The 26,979-nt window shown below is 42.2% G+C and overlaps 1 protein-coding gene across 4 annotated transcripts in view; it reads left to right on the top strand.

The window, feature by feature from the left end:
- Positions 1-23,122, top strand: part of LOC131491590 (acyl-coenzyme A amino acid N-acyltransferase 2-like) — a 28,659-nt gene extending 5,537 nt beyond the window's left edge. For 3 of the 4 annotated variants that reach the window (XM_058694741.1, XM_058694740.1, XM_058694738.1), the window contains exons 2-4: positions 15,167-15,660; positions 15,899-16,101; positions 19,254-23,122. In XM_058694741.1, the coding sequence (XP_058550724.1) occupies positions 15,198-15,660; positions 15,899-16,101; positions 19,254-19,847 (1,260 nt within the window). In that variant the 5' untranslated portion in view covers positions 15,167-15,197 and the 3' untranslated portion in view covers positions 19,848-23,122. Of the gene's footprint in view, positions 1-2,543; positions 2,903-15,166; positions 15,661-15,898; positions 16,102-19,253 lie in introns of those variants that run through there. The other variant, XM_058694739.1, reaches the window with a different exon arrangement.
- Positions 23,123-26,979: the final 3,857 nt, after the last annotated feature.

Here is a 26,979-nt window from a genome sequence, read left to right on the forward strand (position 1 = left end):
TAATAGTTATCATAGTGGGTTTAATGGGTATAATTATTATAATTATTATTTTTATTTTTTGAGAGAGAGAGAGAGGGCACAGATGAGCGAGGGGCAGAGAGAGAGAGAAGTGGGGCTCACCCGAAGTGAGGCTTGAGCTCACCTTAAGCAGGACTAGACCTCACAAACTAAGATAATCACCTGAGCTGAAGTCAGATGTTTAATTGACTGAGCCACTCACATGCCCTATGGGTATAATTATTTTGTTTCCTGTTTTGGATTTTAAGAAGAATGACTATGTTTATGAGGTATGCTGTTAGTGTTTGGTCTGATATATATCCCTTGATTTCTAGCTTATGGGTTTTCTTTTTTTTTTTATATATATTTTATTTTTTAACTAATCTCTCCCCCCAACATGGGGCTCAAACTCACAACCCTGAGCTGAAGAGTCGCATGCTCTCCCAACTGAGCCAACTAGGTGTGCCCTGTATTTTATGGCTTTTCAAAACCAAGAAGGTTCTGTGTTTTTTTTCCACATAGTTTTTCAGTATCACTACTACAAAGATTGGCATGAATGCAGATCAAATAACATTCTTGACCAGCTTCTCTAACCTTTTAGTAATGTAACTAGTCTGATCTCCAGGCATTGGCCTCTTGTGTACATCGATGTACCTGTCCTTTTGGCATGGTCCAGGCCAGCTGGCCAACCCACTCTCTCTCTGTATTTGCTCTGCTTGGCTTTTATTGCCCTTGCAAATTCTCTGAGTGTAAGTCGTGTCTTCTGTCAGGTCCCTGGTAGATGCATATACCCCATATCCTATGCTAAAGTGTCAGCTTACACTACACCATGATGATCCCAGGGCCGACCTGCTGGCCATCAGCTCTTAACTGCCTACCGTGCCCAGCACCTTGAGAATGTGGGAGCTTCTGAAACTTACAAATCAGAAGTGGAGAGACACTCGCAGGAAGGTTTTGTTCTTTCTTTGGCTCTTCATTCCTTATGAAGGCTCCCGTGGCACATAAAGACTTATATTAAATATATTTGCATGCTTTTCTCCTCTTAATCTGTCTTAAGTCAGTTATGTTCTCAGGCCCAGCCAATATACCCTAAGAGGGTGTGCATAATGAGAGGGGAAGAGAGATTGATTGATTTTAAGAAAGTGGCTCCTGTGATTGTGAGAACTCAAATCTACAGGGTAGGCCAGCAGGCTTGGACACCCAGGGAAGAGCTGGTGTTGGATTCATGAGTCTGAAGGCAGACTGGAGCTAGGTATCCTTCCTCCCAAGAGGACCTCAGCTGTTTCTGCATGGTGCATGCCTGCTATTAGTAACTGTGAATGCCTCTTTTCTACATAGTCATCACCTTACCATCCGGTGTCCCCAGTCTTCATTGGCCACATCCCTTAGGGGCCCATGGTTTTCTGATGTTTTCTGCTCTGAGCAGCAGAGTGGAGAAGACCTGGGTCTATGCCGTCAAACCTGCTCCTCACTTTATTACCTGGGTGCTGAAGCATCATGACCTGCTCACCTTTTCTTGCACTTTTCTTAGAATCTTTATGAAAATGGGGACCCTGGATGGCTCAGTTAAGTGACCAACTCTTGATTTTGGCTCAGGTCATGATTTCATGGGTCATGAGATTGAACCCTGCGCTGTGTGGACCCTGCCTAAGATTCTCTCTTTCCCTCTCCCTCTGTCCCTCCCCTGCTCTCATGTATGCACTCTCTCAAAAAAAAAAAAAAAAAAAAAAAGGATCTTCATAAAAGTGATACTAATTTCTGCTGCCTTCCTCACCCACCTCACATCCCATCCTGGGATCTGCTCCTGGGAATTAGTCACTCGGCTGGGAACCTTGCTACCCTGCCTAGGTACTTCTCATCCAGTGTGATGGCTGTGTGCCAAGACACCGTTGTCTTCTCTCAGAACTTTCAGCCTGTCCATGACTTCCAAGAGCAGCCCTTTCTCCTCGAGGCTTGTATTTCACTTGTAATACATGTATGTATCACTCCCGTTTTAAAAAGCTGAAGCACAAGGGACGTTAAGCAATCTGCCTGAGGTCAGTCACACTGCTAAAGAGTCAGGGTTCCAATCTAGGTCTCTGGTTCCAGAGATGGGTGGTCTTCCAGACGCACCTCACGGGCTGCCAAAGATGCAAAAGTGAAAAGACATGGTACCCTCCCTCAAGCAGGTGGCAACCTGGAAGCATAGGCCATGATCTGTAAACTTGATGACTTGTACACTTTGACAAGAGACGTTGACTCATGAGACTAACCATAGGGCGGACTTCAGGGATTCTGGCCCTGGGGAGGCATTTTTGCACTGGGAGGGCTTCTGCGGTCCCTTGGAAGAGTGGTTTGCACACCGGAATATGCCTTGGCGATTTCCTGTCAAAGATACAGATCCTGGAGCCTTATTCTGGTCAGAGCCTCCAGGTGCAGGGCCCAGGAACCTTTACCTAACAGGCCCCCGGTGAGCGTTAAGCCCACACTCTGGGCTCTGATGCTGGGTAACTGGGAGTTACCTTCTTAGACACTATCAAAAAGGCAGTTGCTTAAGAGACCAATGACTTAGAGGAGGAAATAGAAAAGGATTTGGAGTAAAGGAGACCAGAGCCAGGGATTGAGAGGAGGAGTCAGGGAGAGGCTTAGAAACCAGAGCTGTGTGATGAAACACAAGAACCAGTGGGACTGAAAGGTGCAGCAGCTCCACTAAGCCTCTGTCCTGACCCCACGGCAGCACTGGCTGGTAGTCCCCTCACAGGGGACCTATAGAAGGAAGGAGCAGCTGATAGTTTTGTGACACAGCTTCACCTTGGAAGTGTGGGCTGGGGTGTTTGAACGAGAACACGTCAGCAAAAGCAGAAGGGCTTCCTGTTGGCTCAGCAAGCCGTCCTGCTCCAGGCCGCTTCCTGCAGAGGAATTCAGGGTGGGTGAGTGCGTGTGCAGCAGTCGGGATGTGGGGATGCCGCAGACAAGGTCCTTTTGGTATTTCAGCCGCTTGGTACCTGGGAAGGCGGCTTTCCTTTGGCTGCCTTCCTCTCGTCTGGATGGGCAGCACAGCTCTCTGAGGAACCCGGCGTGTCCGGTTGCTTGGAAAGGCAGATATGTCAGATGCATCCACCCAACAAGAGACTGTTTGAGGCTATTTTGGGGGCAAACTGCACACTTGGCTGTAAAAGTCAGGAGCCTGCTAATGTGAACTTAGAGCCTTTCTTTCTTTTCTTTCTTTCTTTCTTTCTTTCTTAGGGAGTCAGGGAGGGTGAGGGGCAGAGGGAGAGAGGGAGGGAGAGAGAGAATCCAGAGCAGGCTCCATGCTGACAGCACCCTCGTGGGGCTCCATCTCACCAACGGGGAGGTCACCACTGGAGCCGAAATCAAGAGTCGGACGCTTGACCAACTGAGCCACCCAGGTGCTCCAGGGAGAGACTGTTTCTTGATGGGAGAAATCTTCCTCTGGGATTTCTTGCTTGGAAGGAGGGGGAGGAAGTGCCTGTGATGAAGAGCAAAAAGCCCCTAGAGGGAATGACATTCTGTTTCTTGACTGGTAATTTTAACTTCTGTGGGTGACCTTTTGCTCTCATTTTTTCCTGCCTCCTGCTGCAGTAGTGTCCGGCCAGTTCCTAACTGCCTTTTCTCCTGATGGGTCAAAGTCTCATTGGGGTGTAGCCTTGATACTTTTCACCCTGGGAGTCTGGATGCCTGGAACTTGTGCTACAGTATGGCTGTCAGCTCTCAGCTCCTATCGGGTTGCTTCCAGATTGCCCAAGTCTCTCTCTGCAACCACCACAGGGCTGATCCTGTGTGACGCAGCTGGTTTCTTGCCCTTTGGCTGCTTTGTGGCTTTGGCTTCCTGGATTCTCTGCAACGTGCAGGGTGTAGCCTTCGGCTGCAGAGAAGTGAACAAGCCTGGAGATTTTATTCCGTTGCATTTTGAAGAGTCTCACCTCTTCAGAAGTAACCTATGAAAATTCAGTTGGGTTTCTGTTCTTCTTCATACTCTCTCGGAGAAATTTTTATTCCTTTTTTTTTTTAAACTGTTCCATCTATCTTTTATTCTTCCTTTTAATTCCTCAAACACTTACTGAGCAATCACTATGTGCCAGGAACTATTCTAGAAACTGAAGAATAGAGCGTTGGACAAGGAATAATTCTTGCCCTTGAAGAATAATTTATAATCTAGTGTTAATAGACTATTCTAGGGTGATGGAAATATTCTATATCTGCATTGTCCAATGCAGTAACCACTAGTTATATGTGGACTTTTGAGCAATTAAAATGGTTACTGTAACTGAGGGATTAAAATTTTAATTTATTTTTAATAAATTGAAATTTAATTAGCTATATGTGGCTAGAGGCTACTATCTCGGATAGAACAAAAAGGGTGACAGATAAAGAAGCAGATTTTTACAATATCATATACTAAGTTTTATAATAAGATGGTTGGTTGGACTGGTAAATAGGTTGGGGTTAGTTGTAAAAGGCTTTCATTGCATCAGATTATAAAGGGCACCAAAAACAAAGGGAACTTCAAATCCAAGACTGACAGATTCAGCTGGTAAAGAAATAATAAGCCCTTGTTAGATTCCAGACAGCTTATTACTTACATAGATAGTGAAGGCAAGAGAAACTGAAAGTGCCAGCTGTCCGAGTCCTTGTCTTACACCCTGAAATAATGGCATTGAAACAAAAGGGGCCTCATGACTTCAACAGAGTTGTGAGGTGCCTTGTTGCTGAGAAACCAACTCCAGACTGCAGCAAATGGTCACAGAGCCTGTGGCTCTGCCCTTGAAGGGGGGTGTGGGTGTGAGCCAGAAAGTCCTGTGCCTCTCTGGAACCAGGGAGGTGGATGGGAAAACTGTCTCGAGGCAGTCTCCTATAAGATAGGGAGAGACAGATAAGAGCTGCAAACCTCCACTTATAAAATAAATCAATCATCGGGAATATATAGCCAATAATATTGTAATAACTTTGTCTGATGACAGGTGGTAACTAAACCTTTCGGGGTGACCATTTGGTAATGTGGTTAGTTTGTTGACCATTTGGTTAGCTTGTTGAATGTTGTATACCTGAAACTAATGTTATATCACATTTCAATTATATGTTAAGATAAGAAAAACAAGTGAGAAAACAATCTTGTGAAACCTCCTCTAAAGATCATCTACCTTGCTATGTTCCTGGCAGAGTCACAAGGCATTCCATCCAGATTTAGGTCATAGTGGTACAAGTTTTGCCAGTGAATGCCTGGAAGCTCTCCAGGGTGTGGTCATGAAGCCATTCCCCTGCAAAAGGTCTCAATGCTGGGCCAGAGGATTTAGAGTTCACCTTTGTTTTTTATTTTTTACTTTTTTTAATATGAAATTTGTTGTCAAAATGGTTTCCATACAACACCCAGTGCTCATCCCAACAGGTGCCCTCCTCAATGCCCATCACCCACCCTCCCCTCCCTCCCACCCCCCATCAACCCTCAGTTTATTCTCAGTTTTTAAGTCTCTTATGGTTTGGCTCCCTCCCTCTCTAACTTTTCTTTTTTTCCTTCCCCTCCTCCATGGGTTTCTGTTAAGTTTCTCAGGATCCACATAAGAGTGAAAACATATGGTATCTGTCTTTCTCTGTATGACTTATTTCACTTAGCATAACACTCTCCGGTTCCATCCACGTTGCTACAAAGGGCCATATTTCATTCTTTCTCATTGCCACGTAGTACTCCATTGTGTATATAAACCACAATTTCTTTATCCATTTAACAGTTGATGGACATGTAGGCTCTTTCCATAATTTGGCTATTGTTGAGAGTGCTGCTATAAACATTGGGGTACAAGTGCCCCTAGGCATCAGCACTCCTGTATCCCTTGGGTAAATTCCTAGCAGTGCTATTGCTGGGTCATAGGGTAGGTCTATTATTAATTTTCTGAGGAACCTCCACACTGTTTTCCAGAGCGGCTGCACCAGTTTGCATTCCCACCAACAGTGCAAGAGGGTTCCCGTTTCTCCACATCCTCTCCAGCATCTATAGTCTCCTGATTTGTTCATTTTAGCCACTCTGACTGGCGTGAGGTGATATCTCAGTGTGGTTTTGATTTATATATCCCTGATGAGGAGTGACATGGAACGTTTTTTCATGTGCCTGTTGGCCACCTGGATGTCTTCTTTAGAGAAGTGTCTATGTCTTCTGCCCATTTCTTCACTGGATTATTTGTTTTTCGGGTGTGGAGTTTGGTGAGCTCTTTATAGATTTTGGATACTAGCCCTTTTTCTGATATGTCATTTGCAAATATCTTTTCCCATTCCATCGGTTGCCTTTTAGTTTTGTTGATTGTTTCCTTTGCAGTGCAAAAGCTTTTTGTCTCCACGAGGTCCCAATAGTTCATTTTTGCTTTTAATTCCCTTGCCTTTGGAGATGTGTCAAGTAAGAAATTGCTGCGGCTGAGGTCAGAGAGGGTTTTTCTTGCTTTCTCCTCTAGGGTTTTGGTGGTTTCCTGTCTCACATTCAGGTCCTTTATCCATTTTTACTTTATTTTTGTGAATGGTGTAAAAAAGTGGTCGAGTTTCATTCTTCTGCATGTTGCTGTCCAGTTCTCCCAGCACCGTTTGTTAAAGAGACTGTCTTTTTTCCATTGGATATTCTTTTCTGCTTTGTCAAAGATTACTTGGCCATACTTTTGTGGGTCCAATTCTGGAGTCTCTATCCTATTCCATTGATCTATGTGTCTGTTTTTGTGCCAATACCATGCTGTCTTGTTGATTACAGCTTTGTAGTAGAGGCTAAAGTCTGGGATTGTGATGCCTCCTGCTTTGGTCTTGTTCAAAATTCCTTTGGTGGATAGGTATTTAATCCTATCCGGAATCTTTTGTGGTTCCATACAAATTCGGGGTCTTTTGTGGTTCCATACAAATTTTAGGATTGCTTGTTCTAGCTTCAAGAAGAATGCTGGTGCAATTTTGATTGGGATTGTATTAAATGTGTAGATAGATTTGGGTAGTATTGACATTTTAACAGTATTTATTCTTCCAATCCATGAGCACGGAATGTTTTTCCATTTCTTTCTATCGTCTTCAATTTCCTTCATAAGCTTTCTATAGTTTTCAGCATACAGATCTTTTACATCTTTGGTTAGGTTTATTCCTAGGTATTTTATGATTCTTGGTGCAATTGTGAATGGGATCAGTTTCTTTATTTGTCTTTCTGTTGCTTCATTATTAGTGTATAAGAATGCAACTGATTTCTGTACATTGATTTTGTATCCTGCGACTTTGCTCAATTCATGTATCAGTTCTAGCAGACTTTTGGTGGAGTCTGTTGGGTTTTCCATGTAGAATATCATGTCATCTGCAAAAAGTGAAAGCTTGACTTCATCTTTGCCAATTTTGATGCTTTTGATTTCCTTTTGTTGTCTGATTATTGATGCTAGAACTTCCAACACTATGTTAAACAACAGCGGTGAGAGTGGACATCCCTGTCGCGTTCCTGATCTCGGGGGAAAGCTCTCAATTTTTCCCCATTGAGGATGATATTAGCTGTGGGCTTTTCATAAATGGCTTTTATGATGTTTAAGTATGTTCCTTCTATCCTGACTTTGAGGGTTTTTATTAAGAAAGGATGCCGAATTTTGTCAAATGCTTTTTCTGAATCAATTGACAGGATCATATGGTTCTTTTCTTTTCTTTTCTTTTATTAATGTGATGTATCACATTGATTGATTTGCAAATGTTGAACCAGCCCTGCAGCCCAGGAATGGATCCCACTTGATCATGGTGAATAATTCTTTTTATATGCTGTTGAATTCGATTTGCTAGTATCTTTTTTTTTTTTTTTTAATTTTTTTTTTTTTTCAACGTTTTTTTTTTTTTTTTATTTTTTTTATTTTTGGGACAGAGAGAGACAGAGCATGAACGGGGGAGGGGCAGAGAGAGAGGGAGACACAGAATCGGAAACAGGCTCCAGGCTCCGAGCCATCACCCCAGAGCCTGACGCGGGGCTCGAACTCACAGACGCGAGATCGTGACCTGGCTGAAGTCGGCCGCTTAACCGACTGCGCCACCCAGGCGCCCCTCGATTTGCTAGTATCTTATTGAGAATTTTTGCATCCATATTCATTAGGGATTTTGGCCTGTAGTTCTCTTTTTTTGCTGGGTCTCTGTCTGGTTTAGGAATCAAAGTAATGCTGGCTTCATAGAATGAGTCTGGAAGTTTTCCTTCCCTTTCTATTTTTTGGAACAGCTTGAGAAGGATACGTATGATCTCTGCTTTAAATGTCTGGTAAAATTCCCCAGGGAAGCCATCTGGTCCTGGACTCTTATTTGTTGGGAGATTTTTGATAACTGATTCAATTTCTTTGCCGGTTATGTGTCTGTTCAAGTTTTCTATTTCTTCCTGTTTGAGTTTTGCAAGCGTGTGGGGGCTTAGGAATTTGTCCATTTCTTCCAGGTTGTCCAGTTTGTGGGCATAAAATTTTTTATAGTATTCCCTGATAATTGCTTGTATTTCTGAGGGATTGGTTGTAATAATTCCATTTTAATTCATGATTTTATCTATTTGAGTCCTCTCCCTTTTCTTTTTGAGAAGCCTAGCTAGAGGTTTATCAACTTTGTTTATTTTTTCAAAAAACCAACTCTTGGTTTCATTGATCTGCTCTACAGTCTTTTTAGATTCTATATTGTTTATCTCTCCTCTGATCTTTATTATTTCTCTTTTTCTGCTGGGTTTGGGGCATCTTTGCTGTTCTGCTTCTATTTCCTTTAGGTGTGCTGTTAGATTTTGTATTTGGGATTTTTCTTGTTTCTTGAGATAGGCCTGGATGGCAATGTATTTTCCTCTCAGGACTGCCTTTGCTGCATCCCAAAGCATTTGGATTGTTGTATTTTCATTTTCATTTGTTTCCATGTACCTTTTAATTTCTTCTCTAATTGCCTGATTGACCCATTCATTCTTTAGTAGGGTGTTCTTTAACCTCCATGCTTTTGGAGGTTTTCCAGACTTTTTCCTGTGGTCTATTTCAAGCTTCATAGCATTGTGGTCTGAAAGTGTGCATGGTATGATCTCAATTCTTTTATACTTATGAAGGGCTGTTTTGTGATCCAAGATGTGATCTATCTTGGAGAATGTTCCATGTGCACTCGAGAAGAAAGTATATTCTGTTGCTTTGGGATGCAGAGTTCTAAATATATCTGTCAAGTCCATCTGATACAATGTATCATTCAGGGCCCTTGTTTCTTTATTGATCCTGTGTCTAGATGATCTATCCATTGTTGTAAGTGGAGTATTAAAGTCCCCTGCAATGACCACATTCTTATCAATAAGGTTGCTTATGTTTGTGATTGTTTTATATATTTGGGGGCTCCCATATTTGGTGTATAGACATTTATAATTGTTAGCTCTTCCTGATGGATAGACCCTGTAATTATTGTTTAATGCCCTTCTTCATCTCTTGTTACAGCCTTTAATTTAAAGTCTAGTTTGTCTCATATAAGTATGGCTGCTCCAGCTTTGTTTTGACTTCCAGTAGCATGATAGATAGTTCTCCATTCCTTCACTTTCAATCTGAAGGTGTCCTCAGATCTAAAATGAGTCTCTTGTAGACAGCAAATAGATAGGTCTTGTTTTTTTTTTATCCATTCTGATACCCTGTGTCTTTTGGTTGGAGCATTTAGTCCATTTACATTCAGTGTTATTATTGAAAGATATGGGTTTAGAGTCATTGTGATGCCCGTAGGTTTCATGCTTGTAGTGATGTCTCTGGTACTTTGTGGTCCTTGCAACATTTCACTCACAGAGTCCCCCTTAGGATCTCTTGTAGGGCTGGTTTAGTGGTGATGAATTCCTTCAGGTTTTGTTTGGAAAAACCTTTCTCTCTCCTATTCTGAATGATAGACTTGCTGGATAAAGGATTCTTGGCTACATAATTTTTCTGTTCATCACATTGAAGATTTCCTGTCGTTCCTTTCTGGCCTGCCAAGTTTCAGTAGATAGGTCTGCCACTACTCTTATGGGTCTACCTTTGTAAGTTAGAGCCTATCTATGCCTAGATGCTTTCAGAATTCTCTCTTTATCCTTGTATTTTGCTAGTTACACTATGATATGTCATGCAGAAGATCGATTCAAGTTACGTCTGAAGGTAGTTCTCTGTGCCTCTTGGATATCAATGCCTGTTTCCTTCCCCAGATCAGGGAAGTTCTCAGCTATGATTTGTTCAAGTACACCTTCAGCCCCTTTCTCTCTCTCTTCCTCCTCTGGAATTCCTATGATACAGATATTGTTCCTTTTGATTGCATCACTTAGTTCTCTAATTCTCCCCTCATACTCCTGGATTTTTTTTTTATCTCTCTTTTCCTCAGCTTCCTCTTTTTCCATAATTTTATCTTCTGATTCACCTATTCTCTCCTCTGCCTCTTCTATCTGAGCTGTGGTCGACTCCATTTTATTTTGCACCTCATTTATAGCATTTTTTTAGCTCCTCATGAATATTTCTTAGTCCCTTGATGTCTGTAGCAATAGATTCTCTGCTGTCCTCTATGCTTTTTTTCAAGCCCAACGATTAATTTTATGACTATTATTCTAAATTCTTGTTCCGTTATATTGTTTAAATTGTTTTTGATCAATTCGTTAGCTGTCGCTACTTCCTGGAGTTTCTTTTGAGGAGAGGTCTTCTGTTTCATCATTTTGGGTAGTCCCTGCAGTGGCTCCAAACTGCAGGGCACTTCCCCTGTGCTGTCTGGAGTAACTTGTGTTGGGCGGGGCCGCAGTCAGACCCAATGTCTGCCCCCAGCCCACCACTGGGGCCACAATCAGACTGGTATGTACCTTATCTTCCCCTCTCCCAGGGGCACAACTCACTGTGGAGTGGTGTGGCCCCTGTCTGGGCTACTTGCACACTGCCAGGCTTGTGGTGCTTTGATAGGATTTGGTGTATTAGCTGGGGTGGATCCGCCAGGTGCACTGGGGTGGGAGGGGCAGGCTTAGCTCACTTTGCCATCAGTGGTCCCCTGCGGGAGGGGCCCTGCAGCACCAGAGGGAGGCAGGCAGACCTGTCAAAGGGATGGATCCACAGAAGCACAGCGTTGGGTATTTGCGCGGTGCAAGCAAGTTCGGGGAACTGGTTCCCTTTGGGATTTCAGCTGGGGGATGGGAGAGGGAGATGGCACTGGCCAGCGACTTTGTCCCCCTGCCGAGCTGAGCTCTGTCTTCCAGGGCTCAACACCTCTCCCTCCTGGTGTCCTCTCACCCTCCCACTCTCGGAGCAGAGCTGTTGACTTATAACATTCCAGATGCTAAGTCCCGCTGGCTGTCAGAACTCATGCAGTCTGGCCCATTGGCTTTTGCAAGCTAGACTTCGGGGGCTCTGCCTTGCTGGGCGGGCTGCCCTTTCACTGCCCCGGCTCCCTCCCACCAGTCCATGTAGCATACACCACCTCTCGGCCCTTCCTACCCTCTTCCGTGGACCTCTTGTCTATGCTTGTCTCCGGAGAGTCCATTCTGGTAGTCTTCTGGCGGTTTTCTGGGTTATTTAGTCAGATGTGGGTGGAATCTAAGCGATCAGCAGGACGAGGTGAGCCCAGCATCCCCCTACACCGCCCATCTTCTCCCAACACTTAGAGTTCACCTTTTAATGACTCTGGCTGTCATTGAAAGTATAAAGGAGGAGAGTGATTTGATTACTTTTGTGTTTTGTAAAGAAAGATCTGTCTGACAACATTGCAGAGATTAGACCGGGGAGTGCAAAAGACTAAACAGGGAGGAAGAATTGGATAAATGGATGAGAGTTTATGGGAATGAAGTGGACAGCACAATCGATAATCATTTACTGAATACATGGATTGTAAAGGACTCCATGCGCAGCAGGTGGGACAAAGACAAGTCAGACCAGATCCTGCCCCCAAGAGACTTACAGATTAACAGGAAAGTGAAAGCACAACATAAATGGTTCTAGTATAAGGTTCAGTAATATATTAAGTGCTCTGAGTGGCATGGTGGAGACTCCTCTTCCCTGTGCACAGTAGGTGCTTTATTGATAATGATGACAATACAGCATTGGACAGGATAAGCTTTAAGGCTTCTTACAGCTTATTGTGAAAGTCTATGAGGGTCTGGTTCCTAGAGGCAGTAAGCCTTATCAACTGACAAAGGTGTTAATCCCTGTCATAATATGTGGAGTAGCTGGGATCCAAATGAGAATAAGATAATAGAAATGGAATACAGGGAAAACAGGAACTTAAAAAATCTTCAAAAATCAGCCTATTGGACCTTCAGACATGTTTGCAAAAGGCAAATACTTACTAAAATACAGAAGAGTGGCATAATAACAGGGTGTGAAAAAATTCTTGAAAAAGCAGTTCTTTATCACAATGTTCTTCTTGTCCCATCCATACTTGACAATGCTTTTCTTACACTGTCCACACACTTGGCAATGCTTATAAATAATAACTGTCAGAGGGCAGCTGAGTTGCAGTGCGTAAGAATTCATTTTTCAGAAGGCAAATTTCCCTCTGATTTTCTCTTACACCAATAGAGTCTATTCCCTTAACTCATTTCATGAAGCATAAAGGGAGTTTGGAGTAGGTAAATCAGGAAGGAGAGGCAAATGTGATCAGCCTACCGCCCTTCTCTCCATGCAACGTAGTGCTCACTAACCGTCAAGAGCCTCCTCTATCTTGCATCCAAAACTGAAAATGAACTTAGTCAAATGAACATGATCCTTTTGCCCACTGCCCTTATGGGATGAAAAACCTGTAAAGAAATCACTGATAGGACTGCTCGGTCACTATCCATCCTTGAGTGCACTAGCATCACATGACACTTGAAATTCCAAAACTTTCTTTTTTCCTCAACTAAGAACTCTAGTGGAACCCCCTCATGACATTCTGCAGAACCTCAGTGCTCCTCAGAACCCCAGTTGAGAAGCCCTGGTGTAGAGGTACAAAGTCTTCTTTCACGTGTGTGTGCATGCACACATATGTATGTGTTATGTGTATTTTAATCCCGGACTCTTCTTGCTTCTTGAATATATAAGGGAGGGATGACACATAGGCTTGAGAAGTCCGAGGTCTGTTAGACTTACAACCAACTTCTGGAAAGGCAATCTGTCTAATTTTGCCTTAGATCCCTATCCAATCCTCATAAGGGTCCTCCTTGCCTTGTCAACTTGTGAAAGATGCTGATTTTATTTAGCTTATATTCCAAGGGCAATGACACTAGGGTTGATGATCATCTGGTCCCTTCCTAGTCTTTCATGGGGAAACCTGAGACACCATTCACAAGCACCCACTGTTGACCTGTCAAGTGGTATCTTCTCTTGAGAGAACTGCTTCTTGTAGGAAATTTCACTCTAATCTCTTGCATATACATTGGTGGAAATAGCAAACATATAGACATAGAATAATAGTGACCATTATGAGGAATTTCTGACAAGTCAGAGTGACTGGTGATCTCTGGGTCCCCCTTTTTTAAAAAAATTTTTAAGGGGCGCCTGGGTGGCGCAGTCGGTTAAGCGTCCGACTTCAGCCAGGTCACGATCTCGCGGTCCGTGAGTTCGAGCCCCGCGTCAGGCTCTGGGCTGATGGCTCGGAGCCTGGAGCCTGTTTCCGATTCTGTGTCTCCCTCTCTCTCTGCCCCTCCCCCGTTCATGCTCTGTCTCTCTCTGTCCCAAAAAAAATAAATTAAAAAAAAAAAACCAAAAAAAACGTTGAAAAAAAATTTTTTAAATGTTAATTTATTTTTGAGAAAGAACTTGAGCAGGGGAGGGGCAGAGAAAGAGGGAGACAGGATCCAAAGCAGGCTCTGTGCTGACAATAGGAGCCTGATATAAGGCTCAAACTCACGGTGAGGTCAAGACCTGAGCCAAAGTCAGACACTCAACCAACTCAGCCACCCAGGTGCCCCTCTGGGCCCCCATTCTACATAGGCCAAGGGAAAACATCTCTGGCACATATTGTATCAGGTATCCACTGCAATGGCCCCAGGTTGAGGTCACATGGTATAAACATAGCTGCTGGGTGTCCATCTCTGGGCTCTAGAAAGCAGTTCTATCACTACAATTTGCATCAAGATCTTGTTGAAGAAATGGTGCATACCTATGTCAAAGTTTCATATAAGAAATCTATTTCAGAACTAAATATTGGAAAGGTCTCACTTCTTCCTTTTCCCTGAGGAACTGGTAACTTTTTTCTATGAGAATAATTAGAACAATGAAACTGCCCAGATTGCCTTTTCTCCTCTGGCTATCACTAATTTATTTAGGGCCAAACCTACTACAGCTCACAAAAAGCTCTAGTTTTCATGCTCCAGGGTTTCTTTGACCAATGTCTCTGATTTTGTTTATATTTTCCCCATTCTATTTTATTTTATTTTACTCTGTACCTGTTATCTGTAAACAGGTTCAAGTTTGTTGTAGATATGAGGAATGGAAGAAAGAAGGGAAGGGAGGAAAGAGAGAAGAAAGGACAGGAGAAGGAATGTAAGGAAGGAGGAAATGCCCCACATTTTGCTCATTAATGAAACGGAGTATGATCCAGTGTCTATTATAGTCTCTTTACTACAAACAGCATTTTGACATTTATCACCCCATTGGAAAGGCAGAAAAGCAGAGACAAGATCATGGAGTTTTATTTTCCTATGAAAAGAACAAATAATGGGAACTCGAAAAAGAGCTGAAGTTTGGTTTTATAATGGCAGGGATGGATTAGAGACTAAAACAAAAAAGAAACAACATCCTAGTATATTTCTTGTTTATGTAACTCTGCCCCAGCTAGGTATGGGGATTGAAAAGCAGCACTGATCTTTCCTGTAAGTGCTCTACCAGGCATTACCTCCTTAGATCCTGGCAAATACCCTGTAAAATAGGTCACACGGGTATTATCTTAACTGAGGAATTAAAGCTCAACTTACCCCAAACTATAAAACTAATGTTTATGACAGTGTTATAATGGATAAGGCAGGAGGCTGTGGTTCAGCCTTAACTTGAATTTCCAGTTCTACTGTTATGTATGAGGTTTGAAGCATGTCACTTAACTTGTTTCCTCATATGTAAAATGAGAATAATGTGTCCTCTTGCATGTCTCCTTTTCCCTCCTGGAAATGTTCTGTGTATTTTGCACGAGGTCTCTAGAAGCAGAACTTGGCCAGACCTAATGCAAGCCTCGTCTTGGTCTTTTTCCTGGGATTTCAGTCTCCAACTCAAAGTCTCCTCTCACATTACAGGGCACACTACAGGTCCCTCTGCCAGTTGCCAATGTTCCAGCTGACCGCCACCCCAGCAAGTGCCCTTGCAGATGAGCCAGTGCATATCCGAGTGACAGGCCTGCCCCCGTTGCAGATAGTGACCCTCACGGCATCCCTGAAGGATGAGAGAGGGTATGTGTTCCAGTCTAAAGCCTTCTACAAGGCGAACGAGGTTGGTGAACTGGACCTAATGGAGGCTCCTTCAATTGGAGGCGACTATGTGGGGGTCCACCCGATGGGTCTCTTCTGGTCTCTGAAGCCCGAGAAGGTTTTCCGGAGGCTGATTAAGCAGGATGTGATGAACAGCCCCTTTTATGTCACTCTGAACCTATATGACTCAGTTTATTTGCAAGTTTCCACCACAGATCAGCCTAGGGCCAGCCAGACGGTACAGCGCTGGTTCTCAGGCCCTGGCGTACAGCGGGTACAAATCCGAGAAGGTCGTGTGCGAGGAGCCCTTTTTCTCCCTCCAGGTGAGGCCAATCTTTGGTGATATGGAAAACATTGTTGACAAATATAAAAACAAAAACAAATGGCATCAAATTATTGGAGAACTAATATTTCGATACACGATAGTTTAAAACCAACACGCTATTTTGTGTGTGAGTGAAGGTAGAAATCACATTGCTCATCCCGTACTTCCCCTGATATCCACTGGGCCCTCTTTTCACTCTTTCTGATCCCATTCTCTTTTCTTTCTGTTGCTTTCAGGGGAAGGTCCTTTCCCAGGAATCATGGATTTGTTTGGGGGTAGAGGGGGTCTGGTTGAATTTCGGGCCAGTCTTTTGGCTACCCATGGCTTTGTGGTGTTGGCATTAGCATATTTTGGCTATGAAGATCTGCCTAAAAAACTGGAGGAGATCGACCTGGAATATTTTGAGGAAGCTGCTAACTGGCTATTAGCTCATCCCAAGGTATTTATTTATTTTTTTCTAAGTTTATTTACTTATTTTGAAAGAGAGAGAGACAGAGTGTGAATGAGCAGGGGAGGGTCAGAGAGGGAAAGAGAGAATACCAAGCAGCCGTTATGTGGGGCTCAAACTCACAAACTGTGATACGATGACCTGAGCTGAAATCAAGAGTTGGACGCTTAACTGACTGAGCCACCCAGGCACCCCAATCCAAGGTATTTAAAATACTTTTCATTCTACCTTGCAACATTATAGTGAAAAAAAAAACATAAATGTTTGTTTTGCCTATTTTGCCAATCTGTTTAGACTTGGGCATAGCAGAGTTTACTCTTAAAATGGGGATGATAATATCTACCTTGTAGATATCTACCTCGTAGGATTGTTGGGATCGGTGGTGATCAACTTACTGGCACAAAAGACAATAAATGGTGGATATATTTTGATCATTTTCAATGGGAAGAAAAAGCCAAGAGTCCTCACATTTGAAGTGCATGTGACTTGTTCACCAGTGGCTCTTCGATTTTCATCAGCTGCTGATCTCAAATCATGAATTCTCTGACTTGAAGTGTTTTCGAACTTCAGTGATTGTCTCTGCATGGGGTAATACTGGAGTAAGTCACACTAAAGAGTCCCGAGACTAAGAACATGCAGAAGTTCCGTTTTAGAGCTGGGCCACAGGATTAGAGCAGAATTATCAGCAAAATGGATGTGGCTGCACCATCTGATTAGCTGAATTAGCTCTTCAGGTATCAGATCTAGGAACAGAACTAAGCCCAAAGTAAGTGTCCAAGTCTAGAAGCCAGGGTAGGGAATGGAATCTGGAAAGGAAGGATCATTTTAGAACTCTGTCAAGTCTTGTTGTACCATTGCAAATGTCATCCATGGCCCAGAGGCTTTGTTATCAGGTGATGAATGTGAATGGGTGATTTTTCTAAGCATATTTGGCTCTTTTTAAAGGATTGTCCAGATAAAATGTTTAAGTGAAAAATTTTCTTTCACTTCAAATTTAACTATTTGTGACATTATCTGAGGAGAAAGGGGAGACAGAGACAGCACTAGTGGGGGAAGGACAGAGAAAGAGACAGACAGACAGAGAGAGAGAGAGAGAGAGAGAGAGAGAATCCTAAGCAGGCTCCGTGCTGCCAGCACAGAGCCCACCACGGGGCTTGATCCCATGAAACCACGAGATCATGCCCTGAGCCAAAACCAAGAGTCAGATGCTTAACCGACTGGGCCACCCAGGTGCCCCAAAATTCAGTTTAGATTTAGATTCATCAGAAGAGGTGCAGTTCCCACCTCTGCCCCTTGATACTGTTGTAACCTTAAGCAGGGCTGGTAAACTTCCTGAATCTCAGTGCTATTATGGAAGGACAAGCTGAGACAACTTATGTGTAGAGCACTTAGCTGAGGGGCCGGCATATATAGTAAACTCTCAATAAATCCACCTTGTCATCTTTGCCCATCTGGTTTTACCCCTCTCCCTTCCCCACATCCTCAACCAGTCCCAAAGTGTTTTAGGGTCTGTTCCTGAATCTTTCTCAATACCTCACACCCTGTCCACCGTCCAGGGCACTGTTTTAGTTTGTTGTCATCACTACCCCACTGTGGTACCGCCATAGTGTAGATTCCTATCTCTCGTCCCTTGCTCTCATCCCTTGCCCCAGTCCTGTCCTCTCATGGATGGTTCCCAAATATGGGAGCCCACTGGATTTCCCCATGGATATGCTATATTATCAGATTCTTGGGCCCACTCAGAACTATTGAAGTAGAAACATGAAAACTGGATCTTGGAAAGCTCTAATTAAAAAAGATTTTTTTTCAGGTGATCTGATAAAAGAAAGGTGCTGGGCATACAAGTGTAAGCAAAGTAAACATATCAGGTTGCAACGTATTTGCTACTGTCTTTCCAAAATGCCCCTCTTTTCCCTACTCATATTTCCCCCCAGGATTTTATTTATTTACTTATTTATTTAAGTATAGGAGAGGTTCCTAGGTGCCTGGTACCTGACCCTAGGATCATCCATCTATCTATCTTTCTTTCTTTCTTTCTCTCTTTCTTTCTTTCATGTTTACTTATTTTTGAGAGAGAGAGACAGAATGTGAGCAGAGGAGGGGCAGAAAGAGAGGGAGACACAGAATCTAGGGCAGGCTCCAGGCTCCGAGCTGTCAGCACAGAGCCTGATGCGGGGCTTGAACCCATGAACCGTGAGATCAGGACCTGAGCCGACTGAGCCATCCAGGCACCCCACAAGATTTTATTTAAATTCGAGTTACTTAACACCTTTCCCTACTCATCTTCCTAACTTCTCCCTTCCCTCTGTTCCCTCAGCCTTCCACAAAATTAAGGACCCCCTTCTACGGCCTACTACTTTTGCTATTGGACTGGGCACTGGAATTCAATTGTTTATAGAATCCAAGGCTTTCATCTTTACACCCCCAATGCTTTCATGATTAGCTCTTAGATTAATGGATGTGCAAAATCTCCGTTGCTGTAAAATGCCATTTAAATATGAATAACACAAAATATTCTAAAGAACCTAGGGAAATCTCTTTTCCTAGCCAGAGAGAAGAATTTGATTCTTTGTGAAGTTTACCTGCTTGTACTCACTTGATGTTGAACATTGCTGGTGCATTTAGACTCTTTGCTTTTACAGAAGTCTGCCTTTGATGAAGAGTTTTTATTTCTTTTTTGTTTATTTTTGAGAAAGAGAGAGAGAGAGAGAGAGAGAGAGAGAGAGAACGAGCAGGGGAGGGGCAGAGAGAGAGGGAGACACAGAATTGGAAGCAGGCTCCAGGCTCTGAGCTGTCAACATAGAGCTGGACGCGTGGCTCAAAGTCACCAACTGTGAGATCATGACCTGAGCTGAAGCTGAAGGCTTAACCGACTGAGTCACCCAGGTGCCCCACGGCTTTTATTTCTATTGTTTCACTAGATCATTATAACAATCCTGCAGGGTAGGTAATATTAACGCCCCCATAAGACAAGGCTTTCAGAGGGCAGACAGGTAGGTAATATTTTCAGTCATAGAAGCTGGTAAACTCGAGTGCCAGGACTCCCATACAATATTTTCTGTTTGTTCACACTAGCTTACTGGCCTGTAAGGCGGCTCCTTCGAGTATGGCATGTGATGGGTTCCCTTTATTTTGTGCTTCAGATCCAAAAGCCAGGAATCGGAGTGATCTCCGTGAGCAAAAGTGTAGAGATCGCGCTGGCCATGGCCTGCTTCCTGAAGCATGTGGTAGCCACCATCTGCATCAATGGGCCCAACGCCATCTATGAATTTCCGCTCAGGTACAAAGATCTGGTTATAACACCCATCCCCTCGTTTATGGAGCGCGTGCAGATGGACGTTTTAGGAGCTATGCGCCTCCGCCACTACAAGGGGGATGCCCGGGATGAGCTGAATCAGAAGAGCGTGCTTCCCATCGAAAAGGCCCAGGGTGCGATTCTTTTCATTGTAGGAGACGGTGATGAATGCATGAATAGCAGGGAGTATGCTGAGCAGGCCTTGGACCAGCTGAGGAGCCATGGGAGAAACAATGGAAGGATGCTGGTATACCCCGGGGCGGGCCACCTCATAGAACCTCCCTACACACCCCTGTGTTATGCTTCCCCACACAGGCTCGGTTCCGGGATCCTGCTCTGGGGAGGGGACCCTGTTGCCCATGCGGCAGCCCAAGAGCACTCCTGGGGAGAGATCCAGAAATTCTTCAGGGAACACCTTACTCAAACCAGAAGCAAACTCTGAGCAAGGAAGGGCTAAGGGTGATGATGCACTGGGGAGACAGACAATGAAAGTAAGGCAGGAATATGACGGAAACAGGGGGCTCTCCTGATTTCTCTAGATTCACAGTTATTTTGGACCAACTGGAAGGAAATTGGACAAAATCAAAGGACAAGGGCACAGGTGCATATGAACTATTTCGAACAAATTTGTATGTGATTTGAATTTTTGTAAACCGAATCTTAGTTTATGTGTACCGGCAGGTATATCGCTGTCTCAAAATTGTGATACCCTTGCAAATTGAATAACCTTTGTACCCCAGTTAGGGATACCTTGGATCCAGGTATTTGCCAATCTAGGTGAATTCCCTGGGACTTGGCAAGTGGTGGAAAACATTTTCTGTTTAAAACTGGGTTTCTCGGGGTGCCTGGGTGGCTCAGTCGGTTGGGCGTCCAACTTCAGCGCAGGTCATGATCTCTCAGTCTGTAGGTTCAAGCCCCGTGTCTGGCTCTGTGCTGATGGCTTGGGACCTGGGGCCTGCCTGTGATTCTGTGTCTCCCTCCCCTCAGCTCCTCCCCTGCTCACGCTCTCTCTCTCTCAAAAATAAATAAAAATTTAAAAAACAACAACAAAAAAAACCGGGTTTCTGACATTTGATATGAAAAGTTCTAACACTACCATCAAATGTAATGCTTGCTATAGATTTCCATAGGTATTTTTTTTCTCAGAATAGGGATGTTTCTTTTCATCTCTAAAATATATTTATTTTTACCATTTTTAATAAGGACTGGGGTTGAATTTAATCATGTGCCTTTGTAGCATTTATTGAAATTTGTTAATGTATTTAAAACAATTAGAATAGCAAATAGAATAGATACATAGCAATTACTGTATCAGAATTTGCGGTCATTATTTTCATACTGCTTTCTGCCTTCAATCTGTTAATGGGGTGAATGACATTCATTAATGGACTCATTTTGCTTTTGCATCTAATTTTACTACATGATTTTCTCATATTGACTAATTTGATTTTAAATTTTCTTTTGGAGTCAACCTGGCCATTTATATTTTCTCAGAATTTCACCTATGTTTTATAGAACACATCTGTCACTTAGAAGTTGCACATATCCCCTGTTATCTATTGGCATGCTTTCTCTTTTTTCCCTCTTGGTCTGACTTGCCAAATATGTTTTTTTATTTTATTGATCTTTTCCAAGAACAGTTTTGGTTTGTTTATTGGTCAAGTCTTTTTTTCCTGATTCCTTGATTTCTGGGTTTGTTTTTTTTAATATTTATTTTTGAGAGAGAGAGAGAGCGCTCATCAGCAGGGAAGGAGAAGAGAAAGAGTGAGAGAGAGAGAGAGAGACAGAGGATGCGAAGCAGGCCTTGTGCTGACAGCAGCGAGACCAATGAGGGGCTCCAACCCACCAACTGTGAGATCGTGACCTGAGCCTAAATCAACCGGGTGAGCCACCCAGGAGCCCCTCTGTTGACGTTGTTGTTGTTGTTGTTGTTGTTGTTGTTATTTTTATCAAACCATTCCTTCTGCCATTTTTGTGTTTATTTTTCTGGCTTCTTGACATCCAGTGTTCTCATTTCGTTAATTTCTAAACAGTTTCTGATTTACTCCCCACCCCCAACTTAATCAAAGAGTCATTTTACCAAAGTACAAAGTAGCATACTATAGGTATTTATTGATTATAAGGGGAAGGGGTGAGGAACTTTGCAGTGGAGGGATCACATTGTTACCACTTGAACCCACTGTTCAAACTTAGCATCTTTTAAAATGGTCATTTTTAAAAATTAAATTAAAACAAATTTTTGAGAGAGAGAGAGAGCGCACATGAGCAGGGGACAGGGACAGAGGGAGAAAGAGAGAGAATCTTGAGCAGACTCCATATTCAATGCGGCGCCTGATGTTGGGCTCTATCCCAGGACCCTGGGATCATGACCTGAGCTGAAATCAGGAGTCAGAGCTATACTGACTGAGCCACCCCTTTTTAAAAAATTTATTCTCTTTAAGTTTATTCATTTTGAGAGAGAGAGAGAGAGAGAGAGCAGGGGAGGGGCAGAGTGCGATAGGGAGAGAGAGAATCCCACGCAGGATCCACACTGTTAGTGCAGAGCCCAACTCGGGGCTCAATCTCATGAACCATCGTGATATCATGACTTAAGCAGAAATCAAAAATCAAATGTTTAACCTAATGAGTCACCCAGGCGCCCCTAACAAAGGTCATTTTTACATGATGTGTTTCATGACAAGATGTAATGTGGAGTGCCCTGCACTACTTAGATCTGTGTCTAACAACACTATTAAATGTGAACTTAACCAGGGGTGCCTGGGTGGCTCAGTTGGTGTGACTTCGGCTCAGGTCATGATCCCACGGTTTGTGATTTCGAGCCCTGCATCGGGCTCTGTGCTGACAGCTCGGAGCCTGGAGCCTGCTTCGGATTCTGTGACTCCCCCTGTCTGCCCCTGCCATGCTCGTGCTCTCTGTCTCTCAATATTGAATAAACACTAAAAAAAAAAAAAAAAAAAAAAAAATGTAAACCTAATCAAACTTTTAGATCAAACTTCTTAGTATAGTGGCTAGAGACTAGTTAAAGGGTACTGCAAAGAGACAAACAAATCTAGGTTGTGGGTCATTCTACCACCTGGTCTCATCGTAAGTTAATTAGCAACGGATCTAAATAACTTAGAAAAGTTAGTTGCGTGAAAAAATTTGTGAGATTTTTTTTTTTCTTTTTGTTTTTGCATTGGAGTGAGCTGTGGGGCTATCAAGCATTAAAAGAGACTTATGAAACATAATCAACCAAATGCTATTTGTGGGCTTGGTTTGAACAAAGTAACTGCAAAAAAAGACTTTTTGGGGACAATTAGAAAAATTTGAATATGTACTGGGTATTAAATGATACTATGAAATTGTTATTATGTTGTTAGGTGTCCTAATATTGTGGTTGTGTAAAAGGTCACTTCTACATATAGATGCATACTGACATATTTAAAGGTGAAGGATTGTGGTATCTGGGAATTGTTTTAAAATACTACAGGAATATGGCAAAATGTAAATAATTATTACATCTAGATTGTGGCTATTGTGAGGTTTGTTATAGTATTTTATGTGTGCTTGCAATGTTTCATAATAAAAAACTCAAAATATAAAAGACACAATCAATGTATTTACCTTTCATCCTCCAAAGGCAAGAACTTTAGCATATGCTATATCTTTTTCTCCATGATACCCCCATTAATTCCAGATTACTGATTTGTTTTACAATAAATACATATTTAACATAAATAGCTATGCTTTAATGTGTTTTTCATCCTTGTGGTTTCTTATAACCTGTTTTTTCAGTTCTTGGCTTTATCTTCTATTTGGCCATTTTTTAAAGTGCAAACTCAAGTAACTATTTTTAAATACTCTTATTTACCTGAATCTTAGCAAATTTAGAAGTGTCTATTTTTACTTACTTTTTAATGATAATTTTTACACCTATAGAATTTGATGGTAACAGACTTTGGTATTATTTTATTTTTATTTTATTTTTATATTTATTTTATTTTTATTTTATAATATTATTTTTATTTTGGTATTATATTTATTTTTATTTTTGTATCCATTGTTGTCAATGAGAAGTCTGATTCTTATTACTTTGTGGGATTTTTTTTTTCTCTGAAAGATTTTTATAATTTTCTCTTTGTTCTTAGTGTTCTGGAATTTCTTCAAGTTATGAGTAGGGGCGGGTTTGTCATTACTATGTTTATTTTGCTTGGTACTGTATGGGCCATTCCAAACTCAAGACATAGCTGCCTTCAGCTTTAGATATTTGCTTCTATTAATTTTCTTTTTTTAATGGTTTTTTAATGTTTATTTATTTATTTTGAGAGAGAGAGAGAGAGAGAGAGAGAGAGGGAGGGAGAGTGCATGTGAGCAAGTGGGGGAGGGGCAGACAGGGAGAGAGAGAATCCCAGGCAGGTTCCATGCTATCAGCACAGAGCCCGGTGTGGGGCTCTATTTCATGGACCATGAAATCATGACCTGAGCCAATATCAAGAGTCTATGCTTAACAGACTGAGCCACCCAGGTGCCTTGATTCTTCTATTGATTTTCTGATCACTTACCCTTTTCATCTTTTCTACTCTCTCCTTCTGGAACTCCAATTAAGAGAATTTTGGAGTTTCTGGATATATTCTCTATGAATATTAAATTTCTCTCATGCTTCTTTTTTGTAGTCCCTGCCTCCCATGCCTGCTCCCTGTATTCTTGGAGAGCTTCACAGTTTAATTGTTCAACTCACTAATTTGTGCTTCAGTTGCTTCCAAGTTGTATTTAGCTCAACTCTCAGGTATTATTTTGACAATCATTATTTAAAATTTTCCCACTCTATAATTGCATTTGTTTCCTTAAAGCCTGTTCTCATTTTTCCCTCAGTTTTATTGAGATATGATCTAGAAATAATATTGTGTAAATTTTAAGGCATGCAATTCGAGGATTTGATGTACATATATGTTGTGAAATGACTACCACAATTAGGTTAGTTAGCACATCCATCACCTCATGTAGTTATCAGTTCATGTGTGTGCGTGTGTGGTGAGAGCATTAAAATCTGTTCTCTTAGCAAACTGCGGGTAAACAATACAGTATTAGTAACTGTAGTCACCATTATCCCATTGTCATTTTATAGATAGATCAGTAGATATCCTTTCTTATTCCTGCTTTCACCAGTAGCCTTCACGAACACACCCACATTCTGTGCAGAATAATGTCATTGTATTTAAAAAGCAGTATAAAACCTTTGGGATTAAGAAACCCACTGATCCCAGCACTACTTGGATATTGCTTTTTAGGGATCTGATTTCAGCAAAATGAAACATATCTTCTTCATGGTCTTCTTTCAAGGTTTTATTGAGATCTCAGCTCCCAGCTCCACCATTTAGTTGTCACCTGTTGTTTGCTTAGAAAAATCAGACTAAAACTAGCCTATATTGGGCTAATTATTGTGTCTCAAAAAAGAAATCCAAAGAAAGGATAGTTTTGGTTATTCACCAGTTCAGCAGTGTCAGTAAGAACCAAATTCCTTCTATCTTTCTGCTCTGCCATCCCTAACAGGCTAACTTACTCTCTAAGGCTACCCCCCTATTGTTCTCAGATGTTGACCACAGGCCCTCGTATCTCAAAAGATCTCCCTTAGGTTTCCCCATGTCTCAGTGGCCAAACTGGGTCACATGTTCATGACTAAAGCAATCACACAATCACAAGCAGAAGAAATGAGACCACCACAACAACTTAGACAATCAAGACTTAACCTTACACATCCAGCATCATCGAAGGACACGTCCATTTGGCAGATGGCTAAACAAGTGAAATCCATTGTTAGCAAGGGCTATCGACTTGCCAATCAGCACAGTTTGCCCCACTTGTGTTTCCTATTTCCTCTATTATTTTTTATAACAAATGAAAATTGGGGGGGGGGGCAGGTACTTTTCTGGTTTCTGATGCATTCCAAATATTTTCTTTAACTTGTGGACAAAGATTACTCTTGAATTGACTTGTCCAGGCATTTTGAGTCTCTGAACTGTGCTCTCCTTCCTTGTGCCCTTTGGCAGATTGCAGATGTCCCTCTTATTTAAAGAAATGAGTAGGACACTTCTTATCTTCCTATTTATGTGTATTTGGGAGTCCCAGTACTTTCACTCTATTGTATTCCCTTTCTAGGGTGGTTAGACGGTATACCTCAAAACAAAGTTTTGTAGGTCTTTGAATGCACATAATTTGTAATACAGGACCTGGCAGTGTCTCATTCTCTGGATTTCTTTTTCCCTAAGGCATGCTATTCTACTGTTTCATTGTTACACTGTGACCAGGCATTTTTCTCTCATCCTTTTTATGTGCTTTTCACAGATTTCTGTTGCTTCTGGCAAAAAAGTTTCATTGGTTTCAAAACTCTGTGGCATATACTCTTGGTAGACTAAACTTCCTCCTTTCTAATAGTACCCAAATGCATCCTTGTGCGTCAGTGATTCTAGACTTACTCCAGCCCCACAGGTGAGTGCTAATTGGTGTAGACCAATCCTGGTGGTCTTTTTTTCTTCACCCAGGCATCAGTGTAGACATGGACATGTGGCATAGTTCTCGCCAGTGAGATGTCAGAGACTCTGAAGGGAATGAAGATGGTCTGCAAAAAACATTTTGGGAATTGGGGGGGGGGGTCTTTCTTATAAAGCAAAGAAGTGCAACTCTTCCCTTTGGATATTGTTTTATCTTAGTGCTGAGGATATATTGAGGCCAGTCTGAGGACAAACCAACACATGAGGTCTGAGCCAAATGAATTGTAGAGAAATGGGACTCAGGCTCTAATTATGTTGTTTTCATAGATGCCCAACCTTTGGATTTCTTATTATTGGATTAAATACATTTCCTTACTTGTTGAAGCCATTTACATTGGGATTTTCATCTTTGCTACTTAAGATTCTCATGATCACGGACACTTCCCCCATCACAGCAGCCTTCCCTCTTTTGGATCTGGCCCGAGGCAATGTAGAAGGACAAACTGCACAACCTAACTTTAAAAAAATACTTTTTTTTTTTTTTTTTTTAGCATTTATTCATTTTTGAGAGACAGAGTGTGAGCAGGGGAGGGACAAAGAGAGAGGGAGACACAGAATCTGAAGCAGGCTCCAGGCTCTGAGCTGTCAGCACACAGCCTGATCTGGGGCTTGAACTTGGAACAGGTGAGATCATGACCTGAGCCAAAGTTGGGTGCTTAACCAACTGAGCCACCTGGGCACCCCTAACTTTTTAAAAGAAAAGTGAGCAAGACCGATTAAAAATTAATAACCATCTGGAATTTCAGGAGACATTTATTAGACTCTTAGTGTTTCATAAACTCACATAATATGCATAACCTGAGGACCTTGTTTTGTTGCTAGAAGTGATTGGATTACATTTGGTTTGTGCTGATGGGGTTGTGGAAAGAAGAGAAACCTCTTATAGGAAGTAGAGTCACTTCCTGATTGGAGATGAGCTGAAAATAAGCCCCCTACTTTGCAGAAACACAGACACAAAACCACTTGTTGAAAGTTTACTGTATGCTAGAAACTCTGCGAAAAGCTTTTCATGAGTTATTTAATTTAATCCTCACATCTTTGCGGCAC

The sequence above is a fragment of the Neofelis nebulosa genome, chromosome 12 (genome assembly GCF_028018385.1).
Source record: "Neofelis nebulosa isolate mNeoNeb1 chromosome 12, mNeoNeb1.pri, whole genome shotgun sequence".
NCBI lineage: Eukaryota > Metazoa > Chordata > Mammalia > Carnivora > Felidae > Neofelis > Neofelis nebulosa.